The 22,445-nt window shown below is 45.9% G+C and overlaps 1 protein-coding gene across 1 annotated transcript; it reads left to right on the forward strand.

Annotated features, from left to right (window-relative positions):
• The first annotated feature begins 12,828 nt into the window (after positions 1 to 12,828).
• Positions 12,829 to 17,061, forward strand: NUDT16 (nudix hydrolase 16). The gene is made up of 3 exons (XM_081316944.1): positions 12,829 to 13,060; positions 15,524 to 15,796; positions 16,290 to 17,061. The coding sequence occupies exons 1-3, from the start codon at positions 12,920 to 12,922 to the stop codon at positions 16,473 to 16,475; spliced, it is 600 nt and encodes a 199-aa protein (XP_081173070.1). The 5' UTR covers positions 12,829 to 12,919; the 3' UTR covers positions 16,476 to 17,061.
• Positions 17,062 to 22,445: the final 5,384 nt, after the last annotated feature.

Raw genomic sequence — 22,445 nt, forward strand, 5'->3', positions numbered from 1 at the left:
ATAGGAGATTAACACTAAGTGCAATGTCGGGTCTAGTCCAACTACTAATATACAGCAGTGACCCAATGACTGAGCGATAAAGTGTTTGATCCTCGAACTCAGGACTTGGTTCATGTGCCAAGTTGTGAAAATCGGTTTGCATGGGTATACTCACTGGTTTAGCATCCTCCATGTTGCAGTGATGCAATAGTTGTTCAATCTTCTTGTGTGAGACTGAACCCCTTCTGAGTTTTGACAACTTGAACACCCAAATAAGTGTTAATATATCCTAAAGACTTCAATGTGAAAAACTTTTGTAAAGCTTTAGCAAAAAACTCACTCATCCGCTTATTTGGACCAATATAAACAATATCATCAACATAAACAAGAACTATCTCATACCTATTATCAGATCTTTTAGTAAACACGCATTCATCTGTTTCGGACTTAATAAAGCCCATTGAATTTAGCTTGTCAGAAAGACATAAGTACCACATTAAACCAGACTGTTTCAGACCATAAAGACTTTTGTGTAGAAACCAAGTATCCCCTTCCTGTTGTCGGAAACCTGGAGGACCTTTCACATAGATTTCTTCATCAAGATCAGCGTGTAGATAAGCCGTTTCAACATCAAACTGGAAAACTTCTAAACCAAGGATAGTTGCAGTGGCTAAGGCGTTTTTCACACACTCAGTCCGCACTGTGGGTGAATACCGTATATACTTGAGTATAAGCCGAATTTTTCAGCCCACTTTTTGGGCTGAAAAACTCCACTTCGGCTTATACTCCAGTCAACAAAAAAAAAGAACTGTCCCTTCGTTCGGAACAGGCTGCTGAGAGAAGCTGCCTCGCCTGCTGCGCCCCCAACAACCGCCGCTGCCGCTTTCCCCCCCCATCGCTCACCCGCTGCCCCCGAAAATGCCGCTGCCGCTTTCCCCCCCCATCGCTCACCCGCTGCCCCCGAAAATGCTGCTGCCGCTTTCCCCCCCATCGCTCACCCACTGCTCCCGAAAATGCCGCTGCCGCTTTTCCCCCCCCATCGCTCACCCGCTGCTCCCGAAAATGCCGCTGCCGCTTTCCCCCCCATCGCTCACCCGTGCTTTCCCCCCCATCGCTCACCCGTGCTTTCTCTCCCCATCGCTCACCCGTGCTTTCTCTCCCCATCGCTCACCCGTGCTTTCCCCCCCCATCGCTCACCCGTGCTTTCCCCCCCCATCGCTCACCCGTGCTTTCCCTCCCCATCGCTCACCCGTGCTTTCCCCCCCATCGCTCACCCGTGCTTTCTCTCCCCATCGCTCACCCGTGCTTTCCCCCCCCATCGCTCACCCGTGCTTTCCCCCCCCATCGCTCACCCGTGCTTTCTCTCCCCATCGCTCACCCGTGCTTTCCCCCCCAATCGCTCACCCGTGCTTTCTCTCCCCATCGCTCACCCGTGCTTTCCCCCCCCATCGCTCACCCGTGCTTTCTCTCCCCATCGCTCACCCGTGCTTTCTCTCCCCATCGCTCACCCGTGCTTTCCCCCCCCATCGCTCACCCGTGCTTTCTCTCCCCATCGCTCACCCGTGCTTTCTCTCCCCATCGCTCACCCGTGCTTCCCCCCCCCATCGCTCACCCGTGCTTTCCCCCCCCATCGCTCACCCGTGCTTTCTCTCCCCATCGCTCACCCGTGCTTTCTCTCCCCATCGCTCACCCGTGCTTTCCCCCATCGCTCACCCGTGCTTTCTCTCCCCATCGCTCACCCGTGCTTTCCCCCCCCATCGCTCACCCGTGCTTTCCCCCCCCATCGCTCACCCGTGCTTTCTCTCCCCATCGCTCACCCGTGCTTTCTCTCCCCATCGCTCACCCGTGCCGCCCCGAAAATGCCGCTGCCGCTCGCCCGCTTGCTCGCTTCCTCGCCCGGGGACCAGCACCAGCCAGCCAGCCCGCCGGCGAGAAGCCCGGCCCGGAGGTGAGGTGAGGGAGCGGAGTCGCTCACCCGTGCTTTCCCCCCCATCGCTCACCCGTGCTTTCTCTCCCCATCGCTCACCCGTGCTTTCTCTCCCCATCGCTCACCCGTGCTTTCTCTCCCCATCGCTCACCCGTGCTTTCTCTCCCCATTGCTCACCCGTGCTTTCTCTCCCCATCGCTCACCCGTGCTTTCTCTCCCCATCAAAGATCCTTGGAAGTAATGGTTGGAAAAGTTTGCAAGTCTTTGGGAAAGTTCAAGAAGTGAAAGGAATACCCTCCTCTTGAAAGACCAGATAAGGCAGACAGGGAGATGAAGAGTTCAACCGAGTTTCCTCTTTTGTTCAGGCATCTGCACCCGCTGCTTTTAAACTCGCCGGGCGCTGCAACGGCACCCGTTTTCCCCGGCGAGTTTTCCCTACCTGGCCCCTGCAGAATCGCGGCGGCGCCCCCGGAGAAGCCTACCCCGAGGCTGCAGCCGATTTTTCTTTCTCCAAGACTCTGCCGCCCAGAGCGTTGTTTCTCCCCCTCGTGCGTGCGTGGGATGAGGCGAGAAACCAACAGCCTGCGTCCGTCTCTCTTTATGTATATTTCTGTATATATCTTATCTCGGGATCTAGACCTTTCGAAGGAGAAGGGGCGGCTGGAGTTCGTGAGTTGCTGTGGGACCCAAGGGTTGGGGGAAGAGAGATGGGAGGGAAAAGGGGAGAAACCTGCCGCTGGCTAGTTCTTTGTCTGATCGGGGGAGCCTGAACAAAAGAGGAAACTCGGTTGAACTCTTCATCTCCCTGTCTGCCTTATCTGGCTTTTTGAAACGCACCACCGGCTGCTCTGTCCAGAAGCCCAGATTCGGGAGGGCTGCTTGGCTTCCACTTGAGCCCATCTATGTCCGCGGGCCCCCCCCCACTACCCCTAGACCTCCGCCGCTGGCGGAGGCTGGATCCGCGCTCCGCAGCGGCAGGGCGCGGATCCAGCCGGCGGCAGAGGCTTGTGGAGCACGGATCCAGCCTCCGCCGGCATGCAGGCAAATCCTGCTAAAGGGCTTTCCCCCCCCCACTGGATCCGCGCTCCTTTCTGCAGCGGAAAGAAGCAGGCAGGCAAGGCACGGAGATCCGGAGACCTGCCGACGTTTGGGGAGGTTTGGGGAGGTGCCCAAACCTCCCCAATCATCAGCAGGTCTCCGGATCTCCGTGCCTTGCCTGCCTGCTTCTTTCTGCAGCGGAAATTAGCAGGCAGGCAAGGCACGGAGATCCGGAGACCTGCTGACGTTTGGGGAGGTTTGGGGAGGTGCCCAAACCTCCCCAATCATCAGCAGGTCTCCGGATCTCCGTGCCTTGCCTGCCTGCTTCTTTCTGCAGCGGAAAGAAGCAGGCAGGCAAGGCACGGAGATCCGGAGACCTGCCGAGGTTTGGGGAGGTGCCCAAACCTCCCCAATCATCAGCAGGTCTCCGGATCTCCGTGCCTTGCCTGCCTGCTTCTTTCTGCAGCGGAAAGAAGCAGGCAGGCAAGGCACGGAGATCCGGAGACCTGCCGAGGTTTGGGGAGGTGCCCAAACCTCCCCAATCATCAGCAGGTCTCCGGATCTCCGTGCCTTGCCTGCCTGCTTCTTTCTGCAGCGGAAATTAGCAGGCAGGCAAGGCACGGAGATCCGGAGACCTGCCGACGTTTGGGGAGGTTTGGGGAGGTGCCCAAACCTCCCCAATCATCAGCAGGTCTCCGGATCTCCGTGCCTTGCCTGCCTGCTTCTTTCTGCAGCGGAAAGAAGCAGGCAGGCAAGGCACGGAGATCCGGAGACCTGCCGACGTTTGGGGAGGCTTGGGGAGGTGTCCAAACCTCCCCAATCATCAGCAGGTCTCCGGATCTCCGTGCCTTGCCTGCCTGCTTCTTTCTGCAGCGGAAATTAGCAGGCAGGCAAGGCACGGAGATCCGGAGACCTGCCGACGTTTGGGGAGGTGCCCAAACCTCCCCAATCATCAGCAGGTCTCCGGATCTCCGTGCCTTGCCTGCCTGCTTCTTTCTGCAGCGGAAAGAAGCAGGCAGGCAAGGCACGGAGATCCGGAGACCTGCCGACGTTTGGGGAGGTTTGGGGAGGTGCCCAAACCTCCCCAATCATCAGCAGGTCTCCGGATCTCCGTGCCTTGCCTGCCTGCTTCTTTCTGCAGCGGAAAGAAGCAGGCAGGCAAGGCACGGAGATCCGGAGACCTGCCGAGGTTTGGGGAGGTGCCCAAACCTCCCCAATCATCAGCAGGTCTCCGGATCTCCGTGCCTTGCCTGCCTGCTTCTTTCTGCAGCGGAAATTAGCAGGCAGGCAAGGCACGGAGATCCGGAGACCTGCCGATGTTTGGGGAGGTTTGGGGAGGTGCCCAAACCTCCCCAATCATCAGCAGGTCTCCGGATCTCCGTGCCTTGCCTGCCTGCTTCTTTCTGCAGCGGAAAGAAGCAGGCAGGCAAGGCACGGAGATCCGGAGACCTGCCGACGTTTGGGGAGGTTTGGGGAGGTGCCCAAACCTCCCCAATCATCAGCAGGTCTCCGGATCTCCGTGCCTTGCCTGCCTGCTTCTTTCTGCAGCGGAAATTAGCAGGCAGGCAAGGCACGGAGATCCGGAGACCTGGGGAGGTTTGGGGAGGTGCCCAAACCTCCCCAATCATCAGCAGGTCTCCGGATCTCCGTGCCTTGCCTGCCTGCTTCTTTCTGCAGCGGAAATTAGCAGGCAGGCAAGGCACGGAGATCCGGAGACCTGCTGACGTTTGGGGAGGTTTGGGGAGGTGCGCGCGCACCTCCCCAAATCTCCCCAAACTTCGGCAGGTCTCCGGACGGCGGCGGCTTGGGAGAGGTGCGCGCGATCCTGGAAGCACCGAAGCCTCGGCCGCGCGCAAGTCCTCGGTAAGCTCCGGGCGGTCACTTGCTTCCGTCTCCTGAGGGAAGGGGGGGCGACTGGAGCGGGCGTGTTTCCTCGCCTGCTGGGCGCCGCGATTTGCCCGGGGAACGCGCGGGCCCCGAATGGCAGCGTGGAGCGAGGAAGCAGACAGCCAGGGCTTCCCCGAGAGCCGCGGCCACACAGGGTATTCCTGTGTATTCAGGCTTGCAAAATGGCGGATCGAGCCTCTGCTGGCGGCGGAGGCTTGCAGAACGGCGGATCGGCTTATATTCGAGTCACGAACTTTTTCCAGTTTTTGGGGGTGAAAATGGGGGTCTCGGCTTATACTCGAGTCGGCTTATACTCAAGTATATACGGTAAGTATTTGTATAGTCCTCAGGATAACGTTGAGAAAAACCCTGGGCTACAAGTCTGGCCTTATACAACAACTCACCATTTGGCTTCTTTTTAATTTTGTAGACCCATTGAGTGCCAATAACTTTCTTGTTTGCTGGAGGGCTTGCAGGGGTAAACACTTGAAGTTTCTTTAGACTGTCCATTTCAGCCTGCATTGCCTCAAACCATTTATCTTGCTCTGATTCAGGAAGATGTTTGATTTGTGTGAACTTCTCAGGAGGAAGTGTAACATTACAAATCAAAGGTAAAAGTGCTTTCGTTACTTGCCATGAATACCGTTTTGGAGGAATTCCCTTTGTGGTCCTCTTGGAACGTCTCGGAACAACCATCCATTCTTCTTCCATTTTGTCCTCGTCTTCATCATTGTCGCCAGCGGCAGCATCGGCAGCTTACGAAGACGGAACAGTAGGTTGAGAAGAACTCGTGGAAGGAACATTCGCCTGTGAATCTTGATCATCAGGCTGTGTGGCATTAGCAGCATCATCTCTAGGAAAATAAACTTCAGGATCATTAGAATGAATCCTGGACCAGTCAGCATCTTCCTCAAAAGTAGCGGATTGTGAAATCACTATGACATGATGAGAGTCAATATATTTGCTCCATTTTGAATTATCATCAATACCCATAAATCTCATTCTTTTTGCTGCAGGACCCCCTTTCTTTCTTTGAGCTAAAGGAATATTCACCATAGCGTATGAACCAAAAATTTGGAGATGCGTGAGATCAGGCTTGTGTCCATATAACATGAAATAAGGGGTCTGATTTATTACACTATTCCAAGTACGGTTGATGATATGATTAGCATATTTAATAGCCTCACCCCAGTATGGGAGACTGAGGTTAGCATCTTCAAGTAGGCAACGCATCATTGTTTGCAGAACCCTGTTTCTACGTTCTGCCACTCCATTCTCAGCCGGAGTGTAAGGAGCTGAGGTCTGGTGTAGTATGCCATTCTTACGCATCCAGTCCTGAAAACGCTGAGACATGAATTCAGCACCGCGATCACTCTGAATTCTGGTGATGCTAACTTCGTATTGGGTATATACAAGATTGGCAAAATCTTTAAAGATCTGAAAGGTCTCAGATTTTTCTCTCATAGGAAATACATATCCATATCTAGAGTAATTATCAACAATTGTCAAGAAATATATTTTGCCACCAATTGTTGGTGTAAAAGGACCCACTATGTCAGTGTGTACCAAATCAAAAATGTGTGTTGACAGGCGTGTAGCACGTTTTGGAATTGCTGCTGCTTTGGATTTGGATTTCTTGCAGACAGCACAATCCAAGAACACCTTACACCCCTTTAGATCCAAACCTCTTGCGAACTCTGGCATCTTCAGAACACAGAAACTGGCATGACCCAATCTTCTATGCCACTTATGAATACACCTGTAATGCAAAGGTTTACCTGTTAGTGAATTCTCAACATTAGCATGTTTATTAGGAACCTCAGGCTTGCCGTGAGCAACCTGTGTCTTATGTGTCTTCCTGTTGGCTTTAGGAGCTTTTGAAAAGGTAACAGGATCTCTCACTGGGACATCTCTCACTGGGCCTGCACTCCCCCTTTTTGGATCTTGTATACTTGCCTGCTCGTGCTGCTTAGACTTTGGCTTTAAGTAATAAACACCACCAATCAACATGGTTTCAGCATCAATATCTCCGTCTTTAACTACATAACTTGCCTTTTCAAGATGATGAACCTGGAATTTTGACACCCTAGACAAGTGACTAAGCAAATTGCTATTAGTTGAGGGTACATAATAAACATCAGAAATGTATGCATCGAGCTCTTCAATATAAACAGTTCCTTTTCCCTTGACCTGAACAGGATGATTTGAAAAAGAGTAAAGTTCACGAAGTTCAGGTTCAGGCTCGTGCATCTCTGTATAAAGCTTTTTTCTATAGGTAACATGTAAAGCTGCTCCACTGTCCAAAGTCTAAAGAAGTCGTCTGTCGTACTCTGGTTGAGATTGTGGATCGTTGGTTAAAGCCAATGTGGCAAGTGGAGCTTGCAGATCACGCCTGAGACCATGACCACGACCTCTGCCTCCTCTGGAATCTCTTCCTCTGGGCTGGTACGTGGCAGGCGCTGAAAATCGTTGGGGACAATCCCGGGTGGCATGTCCCACACGATTGCACATGTAACATCTTGGCATCCTTGGAACGTAGGCTCTTTCACGGAAGGGACGCCTCGCTGGAGCTCTTGATGTGGTCCTCTCAAATGTGGCGCGGCTTGCATAAGTGCCTCTTCTTCGGTTAAAATTCTGCATACATGATCCACTGTGCATTGAGCAATGGGCACTTGATTAATCTTGGTAATAGCATCTTTCCATTCATAGTTCAATGAGTTAATAATAATGCTGATCATTTGAAAGTCATCAATAGGATAGCCATTTTCACCCAGTTCTCTTCTTATTCCTTTCATTTTAGTTAAGTGTTCTCCAATATGTTCACCAAGTTTTAATTTAGAGCCATGGAACTGGGACAAAAGCAAACATGTAGACTCAATTGACGTAGGCCGCCAACATGCTTCTAATTGAGTCCAAATTTGTTGAGCAGTTGCATCTTGTGAAAATGTAAGCTGCAATTCAGTGTCCATTGACATCAATAATGTGCATGCTTTATTATTCAAGTCCCATATATCAGGAGTCCATGGCTGGTCAGGAGGATCAAATACTATGCCATGAGTATCTTCTCTGTGAAGCAAAAGTCCAACTTCACTGACCCATGCCCTGTAATTTTGTCCTGATTGCTTCAATTTTGAATCACCAGCCAGTGGTACAATAGGAGATGCCTGTTGAGGAACATGCATTTGAGGTACTGGCTGTGCAGGTTGTGCCATCCGGACTTGACCTGCAGGAGGCGCCAGTGGTACCTGTGCCAAGAATTGGGGCAGATGCATTGGGACTGCCGCTGGCTGTGGTTGCACTTGAGCCGCAATTCCACTCTGGCCAGCAGGAGGCACTGGCGCTTGAGCTGCTACATTAAGTTGGCCTGCAGTTGGCACTGGCCTTTGTATTTGAGAACCCAGTGGTAACTGCACTTGGGCTGACTGTTGCTGTACTCTATCTGGGACAGGAACCTGGCTAGTAGCAGTATTAACAGAAATTCTAGCATCATCAGCTTGGAGCAATGATTGATGAATAGACATCTGTGAAAACGCATTTTGCATTCTCTTAATTTGCTCTTGCATTCCATATACGGTAAGTCATTTCTATCTTGTAAAACAAATTCACCAGCAGATGGTGCTATAACATTAGATTCAGGCAGCACTGTAGCCTTGTGTGCCATTCGAATTTCCTGTTGCCCTTCTTCTAACATAACACCCACTGGTGGGTGTGGCTTTGCCTTGGAAGAAGAAAGCAATATGGCTGACTGGGCTTTGCATAACAGTAGAGTCCCTCTCGTGCTGTTTAATCATTGAGGCATATGCTTTAGCCTGTTGTAGCCTTTGCTTAAAAGCCTCAATTTGTTAAAAAAAACTTTTCTCAGGGGTACAAGGAGAATAAAACATTACATCCTGCCCATATTCAGCATGAGCTCCGTGAGTGTGAAAACTTTCTGAGACGGCTGCATTAGAGCTTGTAAAAATAGAAGACGGTGTAACTGACCTTAAATCTTCTTCTCCAAGACCTGTGGCAGAAGCAAGTAAAATCTGTTCTTTGTCAGACTCATCAGACTCCTTTCTGTCTTCCTTTGGCATCGGCATTTTCAGTAAATTGACAACAGCGTAAATCAGCTCAACTAACTAATTTATCAGCATCAAAAATAATCCAAACGCTGCTACCATGTCAAAAGAGTAAAAAACTCTATCAGAGGGGATGGATCGTGGTTCATTTTTGATGCATGATAAACAAAGAAAACCCAAAGCATATCTTCTACTGTTAACCTTTTTAATTACAAAGAAACTTATAAAAACACAGAAAAGACTCCTGCCTACATGTCTGTCTTCCCAGAGAGCACAAAGAAGAGGAAAAAGAAAGTAACTTTTTCTTTAGGTATGTGCACACAGTAGTAAACGCTGAACATGAGACACTCACCATGGTTACAATGATAAGATAACCAGACTGCTTGCAAAATACAAAACCATAACTTGCTTTACTGAGAAAACAGAAAAACGCAGTGACAGTGTTCTTCACTTTCCAGCGATTGGACTCGTGTCCTGTCCTTGGCCAGGGGTTGGACCACTACAGATGGTTTGGAAATAAAACTTTTGGAACCAGGTGTCTTGTGTCGTGGCTTGTGAAGTAGAAGTCGCCTTGAAAGCTGTGGGTGTGTATATGTGTCTGCCTTGGGACATTCCCTATCCCCGTGGTGGTGAACCTATGGCACGCGTGCCACAAGTGGCACACAGAGCCCTCTCTGGGTATGTGTGCCGTTGTCCCAGTCCTAGGCCTTCAGCTGGGTTTTATAAAATCTTTTCGCTTTAGGCCTCTGCCACCATGTGCAAGGAAAAAAAAGGTTCAATCAATCAATTTCAACTTCTTGCAGGAAAAAAAAGATCTTGCAAAGTTGGAATTGATTGATTGAACTTTTTAGTTCCATCCAGTCTGCCGTTACCACTGCAGCCACACCCACCCAATGGGCCATGCCCACCCGGCACCCAAAAATACATAAGTGGTTTTTGGGTTGCAGTTTGGGCACTCGGTGTCTAAAAGGTTCGATATCACTGCCCTATCCCCCTTTCTTCTTCTCTAGTTAAATCAATCCCTAGTTAAATCAATCCCTCTAGTCAAGGGTTGCCACCTTTTATAGTAGTTATTGCCATTTATTGCCAGAGTCTCCTCATGGTGGGAGGGTGGCAAACAAATTTAATAAATTTAAAAACTTGCAGAGGTGAGTGAAAAAGGACTTGTGCAAATTCTTCTGCTATCTTAGTGTATGCATCTTTCACCAGTGGAAAAGCTTTCAGCTGCATGGTGGGCAGTGGGTAAAAAACATTTGCAGGAAATGGGATGAAAAAGGTGCTGTATCTGCTTAATCCCCTATTGCAACTAGAAACCTAAAGGATAGGGGCCAGTGCTTACAGTAAGGTGGGTGGGGTGAGTGGGAGGTCAGCTTTGTATATGTCCCACAGATGGGATTCAGAAGTAGGGTAAATCTTCAAAATGAAATAGAACATTTAAATTGGGCCAGAAAATTGGACACACAAAATAGAGAAGTACTCACCTGGAATATTCTGTTTGCATTAATTTTGGGAGTTGAAGCTAAGATGACGTCCAATTCATCAGTCACCAAAACATGGATTCAGTTTAGAAGAACTTAGAACCAGGAAATACAAATGTGCTGTTTTTTTCTAAACAAAATAGCTACAGCAAACTCTAGTGCAATTAAACGAGCTAGAGTTGGGCCAGTCATATAGTATTCACATGATGAGGGTACACCTTGTGTTCAGTGGTGGGATCCAGATACCTGAATAAACAGTTCTCTGCATGGATGCAGGCCTGGGCCTCCAAGGCCTAGAATGGACTTCCGGAAGTGACATCCACACACTTCCTGTGGGCTGTTCTAGGCCTGGGAAGCCTCCTTCAGGCCTCCGAGGCCTCAAATGGACTTCCAGAAGCAGGGTGGGTTCAGCCGGTTGTCCGAACTCAACAAAATTTAGCTAATGGTTCTACCGAACCGGTGCAAACCGGCTGAATCCCACCACTGCTTATGTTGCATTCTCACTACATACCAGTGTCCCCATGGTTACCAATCCAAATATGTGTAATGACCCTGCTATTGTCATTCCTTAGTTGCTCACATCCTTCATTACAACAGCTTTGGTGTATTTAAAAGAGGGAAGAAAACAAACATTACAGCATTAAACTACTCAAGCATCAGGCTAGAAACCAGGAGACCATGAGTTCTAGTCCTGTTAGACAGAAAACCAGCTGGGTGACCTTGAGCCAGTCACTCATTACCCTAGGAAGTAGGCAATGGCAAACACTTCTAAAATCTCACAAGTGAACTGCAGGGCACAGTTCCCCAATCTTTTCAGCTTTGTGGACCGGTGGGAGAGGGGATGGTTCTGTGCGAGTGGCGGGCAAGTGAGCATGCATGCAGCTCTATTTGCATGAGCAGGGGGCATGTGTGCCTGCCGCTTGAGCAAATGGGATGCACACGCTTGTCTGTGGACGTGCGCATGTGCTCACCTGCCATTTCTGTGGCCCAGTTCTGAATGGCTCAAGGCCCTGAGGTGGGCCACGACCCAGGGGTGGGGACCGCTGCTCTAGGGGACTTGTCCAGGCAGTCACCAGGAGTCAGGACTGATAAAGTCACCACCACCAAAAGAAAAAGGACCTCCATCAAAGGGGTGGGGTGGGGCTACAGACAGGTTTTCTACACAACTGTTCGCAATCTGGAGAGGAATACATGCTTGAGAAGGACCTTGGAGATTAGCCTCTTCTTTGGAAGAGAGATACGAAAATTTGAAAAAAGGAACAATGTTAAGCATTTATAGTAATTTAGAAAAGCAGCGATGTCATGAGTAAAGTGGATGAGAGAGAAATAGCTGGAATTGAACCCATCCATTCAAAACTCCCTTCAATCACTACAATAGATGGAGGTAAGGCAGCACATAAAACATTTGTATCTTCTCACAACTCCAGATACTGTAGGTCAGGAGAGCCCAGAGGCTGCAGGAACAATGTAAAACAGATTCTGCCTATTGGATGTCCTGAATTCTATGAAATGAAAAAAAGGAATGCTAGGTATGCTACCTTAAGCTACTTGTCTAAAGGAACAAAGATGGCCTGTGAAGAAAAGTCTTGATTGATAGCTGGTATAATCTTTTCTGGAGATCTGAACAAATTCTTTTTTATAATGTGTTCAAAATCTTTTATACAGGGAAGTTTTCATAGCTACCTACAGAATTCAGTGGTACTATTCAAATGTATTCGAACTAATTCTTTCCACAGAATCTTATCCCGATTATTCCTTTAAAATGCTAATTTGCAAGTATTCTTATTTTCAATGGTACATTTCCACATGAAATGTAAGAGTACATTTACTATTCAACTATATGATAAATAATTCCAGGTTATTTTACGAAGACGGATGTTTACAGATTAAACTAGTGTGGTTTCATCTGAATGGCTTGGACACACCTGGAAATCTAGTAATAATAGCTGCCTAAATTCCAGTTCAAGAGACCTATTTATTCTATATTCCAAACAGTGAAAACTCAGGAGCACAGAATAATCCTGGATCTTTCATGGAGCATCTTGCTGAGCCTGGAGATTCTTCAGAAGAAGGTTCGAAATAGGCCTGGAATTGATAAAGAAAAGAAATATCCCTACTGATGTTGAGCAGCAACGTAACCCATAAACAATCCAACGTTGCTTAGTTATGCCTCTGCCTCAGATATCCAGGGTCGCGCTTCGGTTTTGCATCTTCAAGGCAAAATGGTGGATCACAGATAACCGAAAGAGAGAGAGAGAGAGAGAGAGATTAAACGGCGAGATTCTCCTTCTAGTGTGGCCACATGAAAGGTTGGCTTGACGCGCCCTCTTTTGACCAAGACGGAAAGGCCACCGAACGTTCGGTAGCTAAACGTTCCACGGGTTCTTCCTTCTCAATATCTGATTGGCTGTAGGGGGAATTCGCTCTTAAGGTCTATCGGCAGCGGGTTCGCTCGGGATCTTTTTCCCCCCCTCTCTGACGCCGGAAGGTGGATCTTAAAAGCAAGGCTGCGATTTCAAGGCTTACGGCCCAGGGCGCTGCAGCCGGGAGAGATGAGTGAACTTCGGGATCTAACTAAGGCTGAAGCGCTTAGCCTCGGGCCACCCGACTGGAAGCAGGCTTGTCATGCCCTTTTATATGCGCCCAACCCTGGCCGGCTTTTTGGCAAGATCCCGTTGTGTTTCGCAGTGTTGGTGAGAATTGATTTTATTTATTTATTTATTTTAATCCCATTTATATCCCGCCCTTCTCCGAAGACTCAGGGCGGCTTACAATTTAAGCACAAACCAATGTGCTTAGCAATAGCCTTCATTCTATGTATATGCCTGCTTATTAGGGCATATATATTATATTATTTTAGCCAAAGTTGTGGGGGGACCTCCTGAAGTAGGGAAAGAAAAAGGGGAGAACATATTACGTTTAAAACTTTAGGAATCGATGCTTATCTCTAATGGACTTATTTGTTCCAGGCGTAGATCTTTTTTTTAAAAAAATCAGTACTTGGTAAATTAGTGATAAAATCTGTTCCAGGTATGTGAATGCTTTGAAGACGGATGCTTGATCTGAATACGTTGTGAGAAAATATAGAAAATCTGGGATGGGATGGACATTTTTTTACTAGGATCTGTCACACACCTGGCATCGACTGTTGGGTTGCTAACAGATCTGGTTTGCAGGAATCCTAATGATTACAAGATGGCAGCAACCAGTTGAGATTTTCTACATTTCTTTGTTTCTATCTAGTGGTTCTGATTTTTGTAGCTATAATACTGAGAAGCAGCTGGGTGGGATGACATCTTTACAAACACTGAGCCTGTGTCTTACCATGTCCAGCCCTGCCTAGTCTATTCAGTTATATTAATTAGCATTTATATTGTCTTTTCCAAAGTTTGGAACAATGTTTCACAGACATTGCTTGGCTTTAATAATCTCAAGAGTAAGGTAAAGTGAGGATACTTCCATGTTGCTGAGAGGAGGCAGATATGCAGAGGGTTAGAACCCCAGAGTCAGATGGACCTCCCAGAGTTTTCTGAATTGTGTGTTATACTTTAATGTGATTGAAAGTGAACATTGTCAAATATAGGGAATGTATGTTTTCATTCTGTAATTTATTTGTTATTTTTCAGTAAAATTAAGTTCAGTTCAGTTTTATCTTAATTTTGCCCAGTTCTTGGAGTAGTCACCAGTATCTTTTTCAGTGGTCAAACATCTACTTGGCCAGAAAAAGGTTGAACACTCCTGACCAAGGAAGTTACTGGCAAAAGTGGTGTTGTACTGTAAGACCTCTGGCATAGCTTATTCCATACTCACCTTAATTTTTAGTTCAGGAAGAGTAGTGCAGTTTAGCATTTGGGGTTATGGAAAGAGGAGAACTATATTAGTCCATGGTAGTCAAAACTCAGAAGTCTGGTAGCACCTTTTCAAACAGATATTTTATTTAAAAAAACAGGAATAACACTGCAGAAGGGTGGACTTCTGCACCTATTGGGCTCGTTTATTGTAGAATATTATCTTTTGTAAAGAGCTCACAATATTTGTACGTACTGTTATGGGAAGACACTTCAATAGTTCCAAAATCCTTAGAAATGTTTTGGAGATAAATATTCTAATTCAGCTTCAGAAATTGTGTGTGTGTGTACGCATAAATGTATCTAATGCCAGTGACTGTATTTTTGATATACGCATTTGGCTAGATCTGGTCACATCTGAATCTAGTATTCTGAAAATGTGGCTCTGGTGTTGTGATCTGAAGTTGGGGATGCAACCATGTTTTTACCCAGGAAAAGGATGCAGAAGGTGTCTCTGGATAGAGAAGGGGTGAACAATTATGTCTGATAGTGCTTATTTGGAAGCCTCCCCACCCACAAGTAAGGAGGCTCTGTATTGATTGTGTGTTGAAACTGTCAGTCAAAACAAGGCAATGCAGGCTGCTTCCTCCACCTCCATATATTTTGGGGGGGGGGAAATTGAAGGAGGGAATTTTGAAAGGTGGGGACAGAAGAATGGTCCTGCAAGTTCCAGTCTTAGTAGGAGGAGGATAAAGAGAAGATGATTTATAAGCCACCTGTCTTGCAACAATTGTTTGGGAGCTTATAGATATGTTGTAATAGTGTAAACCTGTTTATAACCTTAAATAGACAAGTTATTTAATACAAGTTAATTCAATTCTTTATTTAAATTTTAACAAATCAATTGCCCTGCTCTGTCTCCTCCACATTCTGCCTCACTTCTTCAGAAATGCAACAAAAGAAATAGATGAGGAAAAACAAAAGTATTCCTAAACCAGGAAAGTATTTAATGGTGGCAACGACAAATGGATCCTATCATTTAGAGCAGGCATTCTAACCCTGCATCCCTTTGAGAATTTGGTGAAATCTATGAACCCCATCCCAGAAAAATGTATTTAAAGGAGTTAAATTTATTCAGAGATTAAGGAAAATAAAATTGGATTTCTTTTTTATTCAAGTTCAGAAAGTCCCAGAAATCACAAGGTCATATAGCTCCCCCAGATGTAGGGGGATTTCATCTTATAAGATTACAAGAAAGTGAAAAGGTTAGACTACAGCTAAACCAAAGGGATTCCCACAGCTGTAGATTCAGGGTAATTGCATAGAATATATGAACTCTCAGTCTGAATCTCTTCTTTTCTCTTCCAGATGCAGATGAGGTTTGATGGTCGGCTGGGATTTCCAGGCGGGTTTGTGGATCCCCGGGATATTTCCTTGGAAGAGGGACTAAATCGAGAACTGTGTGAAGAGTTGGGTCCTGGGGCTGCCTCCCTCCACCTGGCTGAGAAGGACTACTTGAGCTCCCATGCTTCTGAGCAGCCACAGAGAGTGGTGATGCATTTCTATGCCAAGCAGCTTAGCTTGGAAGAGCTCCGAGTAGTAGAGGAAGGGGCTATTCAGGCAAAAGACCATGGATTTGAGGTGCGTAAGGGACAAGGTAGGGGCAGCGGAAAATTTAAGAGAGATGTTGGGATGTAAAAACAATTGCTCCCCGAGATTGGTGCGTTTTCTCTGGGCAAAGTTGGTAAATTGTCCTATTTTCCTTGGCTTTAATAATAATCTCACCTACTTTTTAGGGTTTTTTTTTTACACAGTATTTTGGTGATTCTAATCGGGTCTGTGTAGGAAGCTGGAGAGCATTCTGTAAGCCCACTCTGAACCTTTGCTAAGATTTTATCAAGTCCTTGTTCAAATGCCTGTGAACATCTTTTGGTAGGTGTTAACAGCTAAAACATTTAGAATAAAAAATGAAGTGGAAATTGAGCATCAGTATTAGACATCCAGTATTTGTAGCTTTGTGGTAAACCCACACATTGTGAAGTTGTGTGTGCCTTGAGTGAGGTGGTGACAGCAGAAAGAGGACAAGTTTCCCTAAGTTTATTTTAACCTGATTTTCTATCCTCTAATGGTTTAGGTGATGGGTCTCATCCGTGTTCCCCTCTATATTCTGCGTGACGGTGTTGGGGGCCTCCCAATGTTCCTCAGCAATACTTTTATTGGCAATGCCCGGGAGCAGCTCATTCATGCCTTGGATACTCTCCAACTCATGCCAGCGGAACAACTTCAAAAGGCTATCAGGACCGCTCAAAAGAGACACTGAGCCTCGTTGACTCTGGCTGCTGTCTTTTCATTCTGATGGATTTTGGGATGTAATCCCGAAAGAATTTTAGACTTTAGGAACAGGCAGCTTGCAAAGAGAAGAAACGTAGATACGGTCGTCGCTCCAGTTTTCTACCCAGCCATTGTTGCTGGTGCTGCTGAATAGCTTGGTGCAAAGGTTGGGAGCCTGAATGTGGAATCCAGTGATCAGGTTGTTGTATATTTAAAGTACGTTGATTGTGTCTCTCTTGCCTAGACGTAGGTAACAAGAAAGACTTTGACTACTCTTATCTGCACGGAATGTGTTTGTGATCCGCCTTCCTACATCCTGCTTGTAGGTGCAAGATTTCTTCCAATCAAACAACACCCTTGCAAAAATGGCTCTGACCTACCTCATCTTCTGTTTTCCAACATTTACTTTAAATGTATATTGTTATTGAGAGCATTCTGAACTTCATGGAAGTTGCATTTACCTTCTCTGCAAAAGTCAACTGCATATATCTGTTGATTGATCGTTACTTCATTATTTCATTGTCAGATTTCCTTTATTTTTTGATCAGTGCTTAAAAGAATGGTTATAACACTTTTGTATGACTCTTGACATACACTTTTTTATTAGCTCATAAGGAAATGGCAAGTCACTACTGGAAACGGGTTTTCTGACTCACTCCCCTTCTCTCTTCCAATTCTAGGGATATAGTATAGGTGTGGAAATTAGGAAAAGTAGATGTGTGCTGTCATCCAAATTATTGTACTGTCTATATTGTTATACAGGTAGCCCTTGAATTACGACCACAATTGAACCCAAAATTTCCATTGCTAAGCAAAACAGTTAAGTGAATTTTGCCTCATTTTGCAATCTTTCTTGCCACGTTTAAATATGAATCATTTCAGTTGTTAAGTTAGTAACACGGCTGTTAAGAGAATCTGGCTTTGCTTGTCAAAAGGTTGCAAAAGGTGATCAAATGACCCTGGGACACTGCAACCATCATAAATACATGCCAGTGGTGAAGTGTCTGAATTTTGATCATGGGGATGCTGCAATGATCGTAAGTGAAAAGTTTTCATAAGTCACTTTTTTTCAGTGTCATTGTTACTTTGGTCACTAAATGAATGGCAATAAATTGAGAACTGTCTGTATCCAGATTAGGAATGCAATTTATTGCTTGGAAACCATGATACTGTGCAGATTTCAAGACAAATGCATGAATGAGTGGGGGAGGGCGGTTTGGTCATTCTGCTGAGTTCAGCATTCCATTAAGGAGCAGAATGGCAAAGGAACCTGTGAAGTGGGAGTGATGTTTATACCCTGCAAGTACCATCTAATGCAGGGGTGTCAAACTCAATTTCATTGAGGGCCGCATCAGCATTGTGGTTGCCCTCAGTGGGCCAGGTGGGTGTGGCCAGGGTAGGTGTGGCCTACTGGGTGGGCGTGGCTAGAGTGCATATGGCCTACTGGGTGGGCATGGCCAGCTCTACATCATTCGCATCAAGGGTGCCTATGGGGGCCTGGCAGGAGTAGGACAGATCTGAGCGTCTCTGGCAGAAGGAGGGTCTCTGGGCCAGGGCCAAGGCAGCGGGGGCCGTTCCCTCACTGTTTCCAGGATGGCTTCGTGGGCCACATGAAGCCACTTCGCGGGCCAGATCCGGGCCCCGGGCCTTGTGTTTGACATGTCTGATCTAATGGTTGGAACATGGACACCTGTTGCTTGGCTTTCAAAGTATTCTTTAGACTAGAGGTCCTACACACAGACTAGTATGAGATGCTTTGGGGTCAAACTGGGCTAGAGAGCTGAGGTGTTGTGATGGTTAAAGCATTGGACTAGGAGCAAAGATAACCAGTTTCAGCCACTGGTGGTTTAGGGCCAGTTGCTCTCTCCCAGCTTGACCTACTTCACAAGATGGTTGGGAAAGCTGAGAGTAGAGTGCTTTTAATGTCACCAAAATACAGAATGAAAGATGGGACACAAGTCAAATAAATAGAATTCAGAATGACTAAATCTTAAAAGAACAAAAGGCAGTGGATAAAACAGAGTATGGAGATGGTTGAAGCAATGATAATTTGCAGATATGGTGAGGTATAGTGAATGGTTTCAGCAGACATCAGATATAACTATCTCCTCTTAACTCACGCTTTTAATTTCTTTTGCTTACCATTTCTTAGTTCTTTTCTATTCTTTGTGTATTATTACTGAACCCCAACAGGGAATAGTGTGATGCACAGTTATGCATGTATTTGGAGAAATCTTCAGACCAGGATAGGAGTATATGAGAGAAGATATTCTGTTGTTCAGAGGCCAGCACTTTTATCTGAGTGGAAAGAGTAAATGAAACAGAATTATTAATACTGAATGTTAGTACAGTATTGCATAGAACAGGGGTGTCAAACTCAATTTCATTGAGGGCCGCATCAGCATTGCGGTTGCCCTCAGGGGGCCGGGTGGGTGTGGTCAGGGTGGGCGTGGCCTACTGGGTGGGCGTGGCTAGAGTGCGTATGGCCTACTGGGTGGGCGTGGCCAGCTCTACATTGTTCGCATCAGGGGTGCCTATGGAGGCCTGGGGAGCAGTGGGACAGATCTGAGGGTCTCTGGCAGAAGGAGGGTCTCTGGGCCAGGGCCAAGGCAGTGGGGGCCGTTCCCTCACTGTTTCCAGGATGGCTTCGCGGGCCACATGAAACCACTTCGCGGGCCGGATCTGGCCCCCGGGCCTTGTGTTTGACATGTCTGGCATAGACGCTGTGACTTCTTTACAATTTATACAAATTTTTTTTTTAAAAAAACATAGGCTGGACAGCTTCAAAAAGTCTCATTCTCTTTGCAGTCATGTACATGTAATGAGTGTCTGTATAAATTAAATAAATGAATAAATCTTCAACTACCCCAGACTTGCAGACACAATCTTGATGATGAATCTGGGTTTCTCTGTTGTAGCATGCAGGCTGCACCTCCAGTAGTCATGAAGTGGCTCTTTTCTATAATGGCTTCTGTCCTGTGCAAGCATGTCATAGTAGATCATGCCATTAACCCATCTAACCCAGCGTTCTGTGCTACATGGTGGCCAGCTGGAGGCACTTGAGAGGCTCACAAGCTTGAACTGGAAAGTGAAAGTCCCTTCCATTGTTGATTCCAACAACTAGTGTTGATGGATGATGGCTATGATTTAGGATTTGATAAACAACCTTCAATATTAGTAATTGATCCTCCGTGAACCTGTCCCCTTTTAGAACCATCCAAACTGACTGTCATTACCAAGAGCCTTGGTGGAGCAGTGGGCTAATGCCTCCTTAAGTAACACCAGCTGCCTGCAATTAGTGCAGGTTCGAGTCCCACCAGGCTCAAGGTTGACTCAGCCTTCCATCCTTACGAGGTAGGTAAAATGAGGACCCAGAGTGTTGGGGGCAATTAAGCTGACTTTGTAAAAATGCCGCTTGGTGTGTGTGTGTGTGTGTGTGCGTGCGTGTGTGTGTGTGTGTGTGTGTGAAAGCCCTTATAAGCAGGCATATACATAGAATGAAGGCTACTGCTAAGTTTGTAAGCCACCCTGAGTCTTCGGAGAAGGGCGGGATATAAATGGAATTTAAAAAAAAACCTGACACCAGTGAACTCACTGGTTTCCCTGTGTAATAAACCTTCAGCCAGTCTTCAACCTGTCTGCTTCTAGTTTCAGTGGATGACCTGACATTGTCAGAGAAGGGGGGGGAAGCTACTTCCTCCCCATATTATGCGTGATGATGCATGATTTTTTTTTGTCCTGTCTGTTTAACCTCCTTCATTCCAAGTTTTTCTTGAAGAGGAACTGCTCTAGCTTTCTAATCACAACCTCTGTAATGTCATTTTTAAAGTGGGATAATCCAAAGTATCCATGTTATCCCCAAATATGGTTTCACCCTAGAGCTACATCACAGAATTGTTATATCAGTAGTTCTAATTAATGCTGATTATTGCAGGCATAGAATTAGCCATTTTAGCAACTACCGATTAGAATGGCATTGAGCAGCACACCGTGATGCCAAAGTCCCTTCTTTTTCATCTCCTGCTTAGATCTCATCTCAGGGAATAAGAAGTTTGGAATGTTGGCATCCAAGTGCCTCACTTTAAAATTATTTCATCATTCCTTTTTACAAAGGAGTCCCTTTTAAAAATATATTTTTCTTACATTTTGCTTCCGAGCGACTTGTCCCTGGTTGGTATTTGTAATGGATAACTTATTTCATCATTTTGTTTTATAATATTTGTTAAGATATGAGACTGAAATAAATATATAAGTATTTTATAATAAACACATCACTCCTAGACAGTTTGTGGACTAGCAAAACACTATGTAATAATCAAAGCTAAGCCTTGGGGAATCATCCTTTGAATGTTAATTTACATCTGTCTTCCATTTGAAATAGCCACTAGGCAAAATTTTACCAGATGCTTAAGTGGATAATTTATGTCGAATATAGAGTTGCTGCCTGCATGCTTTGATTCTGGACCCACAACGTCTATAGCAACAAAACTCTGCTATTCCCAAAAATGAACAACAGTCCTGAATGGATTATTACTGAAAGGGGTCAGTTATTAAAACTCATTTTTTAATGAAATGGGTTCTTTTTGACCTGGTTACACTAGTTTTTATTCTGCTTTCCAGCTGGGGGTGGGTGGGTAGGCAGGTGGAACTAGCAGCTAATGATGATTTTAAGTGCATGTCCCTGGTGTTTTGTTCAGTGACTGCATTTCACTTTCAAAATGTTTAATGCAACTTGTGTTGCAAGAACCAGTATGTGCAAATGCTGCCAGATTTCAGTAGGTAGTTTTTTTTAACATTGTGTATTCTAGAAACATTTTTCAGAAATAAAAGATTAGTATTTGAAGAGTTCCATTTGATATTTATCAAATTTACACAATCACCCATAATTACTAAAAACAATAAAAATATAAAACAAAACTAAAAAAGGAATATTAGGCAAAGGGATATTAATACTAACGTAGCTATTTAATAACTTTTACAATCTAAACTTCCTCTGGATGCTTATAGCAGTGACTAAAATCCCCCCATGCACACACTTTTAACCCACTGCAATCTTGTGAGGTAAGTTAACTGTGAAATGACAGCTTTTTGATTAAGTGGGGATTTGACCCTGTATCTCCCCTATCCAGATTAATGCACACATCTCAAAATATGTGTGCATTAATCACAATTGCAATAAGAACATTGATGTGAAAAGGAAGAAAAGTTGTTTCCAACCTCGTTTCTCTGTAGTTCTCCCAAATTTCCAGTCCATAGGGGGAAAAAACTTGATTGGCCCTGGACAAAAATTAACCTGGTTATTTAGTAATAAACATTTAAGTATTTTGCACTTCTGGATGAAATATCATAGCAAGAAGTCTGTAAATGAGTCAGGAAAGGTACTTGTGACCCTGATGAAGCGAGTTACTGTACAACTCACTGCATTCCATGTGCCACCTAGAGTCTACACCAGGGGTAGGCAACCTCGGCTCTTTTATGACTCATGGACTTCAACTCCCAGAATTCCTGAGTCAGCTATGCTGATTCAGGAATTCTGGGAGTTGAAGTCCATGAGTTATAAAAGAGCCGAGGTTGCCTACCCCTGGTCTAGATTGTTGGGTATTCAGCAGTGTTGAGCAGTGTTTCATTCCCATGCAGGCTGGAGAATTCCGGGAACTGAAGTCCCCACATCTTAAAAGTTGCCAAAGTTGAGAAACACTGATCTGGAGAGCCATGGTTCCTCTGGTATACCGTAGTAGCTCTGCCTTCAACCTTTGTGATCAGGGTTCCACCCACCCTATTTGGAGCTTCAAGTGCCACTTTTTTTTTTTTGAAGAAAGTCCTTACTGGTGTCATGATTATATGAACAGTTCCCCAGATATGGTGGAATCATTGGCTGAAGGAGAGGGGGCCCTCTAGGGGGAGTAAAGCGGTATCTCAGTTTGGAATTGGTTTGGAGGAGGAAACGCCTGAAGTAAAA

The sequence above is a fragment of the Vipera berus genome (genome assembly GCF_964194415.1).
Source record: "Vipera berus genome assembly, chromosome: 2".
NCBI lineage: Eukaryota > Metazoa > Chordata > Lepidosauria > Squamata > Viperidae > Vipera > Vipera berus.

Coding starts and splice junctions, on each gene's coding strand:
- NUDT16 (XM_081316944.1), top strand. CDS start 12,920: ATGAGTGAACTTCGGGATCTAACTAAGGCTGAAGCGCTTAGCCTCGGG. Junction 13,061..15,523: donor CGTTGTGTTTCGCAGTGTTG/GTGAGAATTGAT, acceptor TTTCTCTTCCAG/ATGCAGATGAGGTTTGATGG. Junction 15,797..16,289: donor CAAAAGACCATGGATTTGAG/GTGCGTAAGGGA, acceptor CTAATGGTTTAG/GTGATGGGTCTCATCCGTGT.